Below are 6,000 nucleotides of genomic sequence, written 5' to 3'. Positions count from 1 at the left end.
AACAAACCAAACATTTTAGAAGAACCACTAAAAATCTCAAATTTAATTATCTTTTGAACTAGTTGTCGGACTTTTTAGCTGCAATCATTTAAATTTTGCCCCTCCCACTTACACCTCCTTATCTTATGAGCCAGTTGAGTTAGCAAACGGTTTCAATATGGGTTCCGGTATTATTCCCTGGATTTAAGTAAGTGAATGATTTTTCTATTGATTTTCAAATCTATTTATTTTACATTATTTTATTGATCTTCCGGGTAAACTAGGAGATAATCTTAGTGTTTATTACAATTATAAAATTTGGCATAGTGTTTTCTGTTAAAAAACAGACAAGGAACCAAAATGTTTTTATCATGAATTGGATACGAGTGCTCCCATTTCTAAGTATAAATAAAAAATAATAACAATTTTTCAGGACATTCTAGGGGCCTGGAATATTCTTAAATATATATATTGAAGTTTAATTGTATAAAAATTCTATGTATTTCTATATGTGCGCCATTTTTATAAAAACAGCCTAATTTTTGTTTGAGCATCACAGGGTCGTATTGTTTACCCCGTGGTAATTCTATAGTCATACGGAGCTATCGCGCTTTATCATTAATGGGGTCTGGACGGTAGCCTCATCGTCGGATTGAATGTGCTCAACAGTGTTTATGACGTTGTTTGGTGTTCCAATACAGGCTCTGCTTGTTTGAGCTTGGTTCATGTGGTGTAACGCTATAGTTCGACCATGGGATTGAGCGCAAGCAGTAGATGCTGAAATCATAGAACTGTTAGATGTAGAAGATGATGAGCCAGCAAACTCCTCCGTAGAATCTCGAGACTGATGTGGTTGGGTCTTGTCTGCAGAAATCGATAGCTGATGAAACGTTGAGATGGGTGCAATATGGGTTGGCTCAGTTCCATTGCTTGTGTATCGGGGCCACTCATTTTGAAACGACTGCCGAGGAAGTGTACACTGAGCAATGGCATTTGAATAAACATGTGGAGTAACATTCTGAAAATACAAATTAATAATGAGTTCCTATAAATATTTACATGATTACAAAATTTTTTTTTTAAGGATGCAAAACCTCCAAAATGTTGAAGAAGTTTCGACTCGATGTTTCGAGCCATTGACAATGGTTTTCAGTAGGTTCGCAAGTCCGTTTAGCCATGTCCGTCTGTCCGTCCGTATGAGCGCCTAGATCTCAGAGACCATAAGAGATAACAAAATTTGGCACACCGATTTTTATAGACCCAAGTAAACCCACAAATCACGAAAGCCACTGTACCCACAGTTTTTAATATAATACGTTTTTTAATGTTACTAACATTGTCTATTAATATTATCTATTATCTCACTAAATCACAGCAAGATCGGACAAGTAGAACGGCAGTAATAGCTAATCAAAGTTATTAATAATTAATTCAATGCAAGCACCCATAAGCAAGCATACAGTAGTTTTTATTAGATAGTATATTCCTTAAAGTATATTTTAACGGGTATTCTATAATCGGGATCTCGACTATAGGCTTCCCGACTTGTTTTTAATTGTTTTCTATTTTTTTTATATTTTAAGTATATAATTATACCTGTTACTTAAAAATAAGCATGGCTGCAAGCCGGCTCTGAACCGATCCTCGTAGATTTTATGGTTTTCTAATATCACGCAATTATTTGAGACTTAGGATTTAAGCAAGTCATATTTAAATCATCAAACAAATTTAAATTATAATCAAATTTTCTATTTCTTTTTAAAAACTAGTGGGCCGGTGCTACAGTCGAGCATACTCGACTGTCGGAGACCCCGAACTTAGTATGGCAAAAACTAATAATGGAAAAAATTAAAAAATATTTAGTTAACTTAAATATATATTTTATTAGATTGGTTACGATGTCTCATAAAACATTAAAGATTTTCATACTAAAACTTGATTTTCGACCGATTGTTCCTATGGGCGCTATATGATATAGTGGTCCGATTAAAAAAAGAAACAAACTTGATCTGCCTGCAATATTGTGGAATCACATACCAAATTTGGTGTCACTAGCTTTTAAATTGTTCTTATAATTTGGATATGCAATTTTTGGGCGATAAAGGGGGCGTGGCCAAATTTTGAAGTAAACTTTATCTGCTTGCAATATAGAGGAACCTACATACCAAGTTTGGTGTCTCTAGCTCTTATAGTCTCTGAGATCTAGGTGTTCATACAGACGGACGGACGGGCAGACAGACAGACAGACAGATAAACAGACAGACGGACATTGCTATATCGACTTGGCTATTGATGCTGATCAAGAATATATATATTTTATAGGGTCTGCCACGCCTCCTTCTGCCTGTTACGCACATATTTGTTAAAACAAGCCCAATTGACCCCTGTACTTTTTTTAAGTACTGGGTCTAAAAATTTAATTAGTTCAAAATGTATAACATATAGAGCCCTGCATGAGTGCACACTAAACCAAAAATTATTCCATATTTCTCAAACAAATCATGTGATACTCATAACACTATCAATCCTCACACTGTCTGTACAATGACTTTGTTTTAAAACTCATTCATGAGCACGATTCTAATATCCAGGCGTCATAATCTAAAGCTAGTGTGAGTCCGTTTCACAAAAAATGATTCGCTTGATAGAATGAAAAATTACAGTGTTTCTCATTACATCTGGACCATGCTGGTATTGAAAAAATTTTGCAGCTCAACTTAAATAAAAACGGGGTCGGAGATGCCTTTTTCTCCCTGTTACATACATTCCAACAAACACAATATACCCTTTTAATTATTTTTTAAGTAACGGGTATAATAAAAGATTTTAGTGCTTTTCTTTGGATTACAAAAAATTAAAAATTAATTATTAGTGTTGACGTCTTCTCTTTTTGGGGGTTAAGCTTTTGATAGTATGCTTGCAAAAGTCGTTTGCTATATATTTTTAGCGCTTGCCTAAAGGAAGAAATACTGTTTGGTCCCTTACCAAATCGGAGGACGCCACCTTATTACAAATTCACCTTGCACTAATTATTCCTTTCTTAGAATGTGTGATTCGCACATTCAGCAAGTTCATAGCAACGAGAGTGGAGCAAACACTAGAATGACTGTCTTACGATCATAGTGATTTCCGAAACTATGTGAAAGCACATCATACGAAATGAATTGAGCCACACGACAGCTTAGCTTCGAGTCCGATGAATCAATAACTTATAAGGAGTTGATATATTTATTTGAAAACATAAATGAGTCGTTTTGAATGTGTGCACAGTGTTATTTCTGACTGCTAACTCGATCTAGTGTGAGCGTGCGCTGGGCTCTAAACGAATACTTAAAGTTGTTTACAATCTCTATCTAGAATGTAACCAACCGAATACCATACAAAAACTCCATTTTATGTAGCAGTATCAATTTTTTTTAAGGTTTTACATTTTAAGGATTATGAAACGCCTTAAAAATTATAAAATTTTGAATCATTATACTTAGTTTGAATCTTTAATTTAAAAAATAGCTTTATTAAAATTACCTTTATAGTCGAGATTCCGACTATAGGATACCCATTACTTATATCAATATATATAAAAGTACTTTAACCCTCTAACAGGTAAAATCGAAATATTCATTCAATCAAGTTGATATTTATTTTATAAGTAGATATAGGTTAAATAAGCTTAAGCTTTAAATTTTATATTTTTTCGTTGATTGGAACGACCGTCAAGTGCAAAATACTGAAAACCGTCTGTTGACGGTCTTGTCGGGTTGAGCGGGAAAAAATATGGCCGTTCGTTGGCATCACAAGGGAATATCGCATGCGACTTTTGGCGATAACTTTTGCTTCTTAAGCTTTTTTTGAGTTAGTAATCACTTATAAAACTATAATAATATGCAATTAACTTAAATTTAAATAATTATTATAAGATATATCAATTTGTAAGCAATTTTAAATGAACCAATTCTTGAGTTAACCGTTACTTTGTAACATGTGGAAAATCCCTATTTACAGGTATATTTTTTAAGTAAGATGTCTTAAAATATATTTATTTATGTAATGGTTGTCTCAAAATAAATTTTGGGAGACTGATTTGTACACATTGAGCATTCACTTCTACCAAAATACTAAATAAATACATATTTTTCCTTTTTATCCAGCCAAATTGGAAAATGATTCTCATTATCGTTTGTTTATCTGGTATCAGAAGAACAGCTCGTTTCCAGTGATAGCTAAGCCGGTCAAGTCATTGCATGCCATTTCCTTGAAGGAAACAAGTCCTGCTGCTATTTTTGTAAGGAACTCTGCATGCTTTAGCTGCTCTCCGATCCCATGCTCTGAATCGGAATCTTTCTATACAAGAACCCACCTGTATAATATGTTTGCATTAGTGGTATTCATGTTCATGAAATGATAGAAAAGCCACTCATCATATAGTAAAAAAGGGACTCCTTCAAAAGTGATTATTGTAGTCCTCATTTATTTGCAGGCAACTGATTTTTATATATAGCTTCAGCATCCTGCCATAATGCAGTGCTTTATCTCTTTCCTCATTGGAATTGGCTCTGAGAAGTGGTGCTATTCCAAAATATATAGATGCCAGCCTACCGCACTTGTTATCTTCCCACAATACCGAATTTACGATAACTCCTTGAATCTTGGAGCAGAACTGGTCGGGAAGTAGACTGATTTGAGAACTAGTGAAGATCGAATGCTTAAGAAATGCTTGAAGCATGCAGTTGTTGATGAGGATAGTTCTTCTATATCGATGGGTATAGGACCAACACTTTAGGTGAAACTGTTGCGTGAGTGTCTTTGGAAGCATTAAATGAGGGGCCTAACTCTTGAAGAAATGCATCGGAATTATCATTTTCAATAATTTTCTAATGGTTTTGGAAAAGTATGGATTTCTAGATCAAATGTTGTCGACAGCATAATCGGAGTCCCATCACTTTTATCACTACTAAACTTATCATCGCGTCTACCGAATCTATCAACTCAAGCAATTGATCATTTAAAATTACTTTCAAATTAATATATTTTATAAATAATAGACACTTAAATTGAAGTGAATTGCATATTTATAGTTATATTAGTGATTACCAACTCAACAAGAACTTTAGAAGCAAGAAATGACAAAACTTATTGTTAAAAGTTACGTGCGATATTCCCTTGTGATGCAAGCGAACGGATAAATATTTTTCCGCTCAAACTCTATTCTTATTCGCTTTTTAAGAATACTTCAAGTTGCATTTTTGTATTTATTTTTTTACAAAACAAGAGAATAATATACTATTGAAATTGCAATTTATTTGGTCATAATTAAATTTCGTATTTTCCACAATTTCAATGTTTAACAAAATTCTGTAATACAACGGTTCAACGAAAAATAATCATATATTTTTTTAACGTCTGAAAATCAATTCGTAATATAAAATAAATACATTCGAAAATAAATACTTATTAGTTTTCCATTTATATTTAAAAAACGGATGACCGTCTGCAGACGGTCTTTCCCGTTAGAGGGTTAAAGATATTACTTTGATAATAACTACTGCATACTTTTAGGTGATTGTATTGAAAAAATAACTAGATTATTAACTTTGGTAAGCTTTTACTCCTGTTCTACTTGTCCGATCTTGCTGCGGTTAAGTGAGATTATAGATAATATTAATAGATAAACTTAATTACCATTAAAACTGTATTATCTTAAAAACTGTGGGTATGGTAGTTTTTCGCGATTTACGGGGGCGGAGGAGGGCGTGGCTTAAATTTGAAACAAACTTGATCCCGGTGGGCTCTATAGAAATCTGTCTGTGGTTGAAAGTTTGGTATCTCTATCTCTTAAAGTCTCTGAGATTTAGGCGCTCACATTGACGGACAGACGGACATGGCTATATCGACTCGGCTGTTGATGCTGATATGGTAGTTTTTCGCGATTTACGGGGGCGGAGGAGGGCGTGGCTTAAATTTGAAACAAACTTGATCCCGGTGGGGTCTATAGAAATCTGTCTGTGGTTGAAAGTTTGGTAT

The 6,000-nt window shown here is 34.0% G+C and overlaps 1 protein-coding gene across 1 annotated transcript in view; it reads right to left on the bottom strand.

Annotated features, from left to right (window-relative positions):
- Positions 1-219: 219 nt before the first annotated feature.
- The window catches only part of LOC117782646 (hemicentin-1), a 125,050-nt gene continuing 119,269 nt past the window's right edge, over positions 220-6,000 (bottom strand). Inside the window, exon 16 of the mRNA XM_034619668.1 lies at positions 220-997. Within this exon, the coding sequence (XP_034475559.1) occupies positions 572-997 (426 nt within the window). The 3' untranslated portion in view covers positions 220-571. The remainder of the gene's footprint in view (positions 998-6,000) is intronic.

The sequence above is a fragment of the Drosophila innubila genome, assembly GCF_004354385.1.
Source record: "Drosophila innubila isolate TH190305 chromosome 2L unlocalized genomic scaffold, UK_Dinn_1.0 5_B_2L, whole genome shotgun sequence".
In the NCBI taxonomy this organism is placed as follows: domain Eukaryota; kingdom Metazoa; phylum Arthropoda; class Insecta; order Diptera; family Drosophilidae; genus Drosophila; species Drosophila innubila.
The sequence above is the reverse complement of the archived record's forward strand: the minus strand, read 5'-3'. Positions and strand labels throughout refer to the sequence as shown.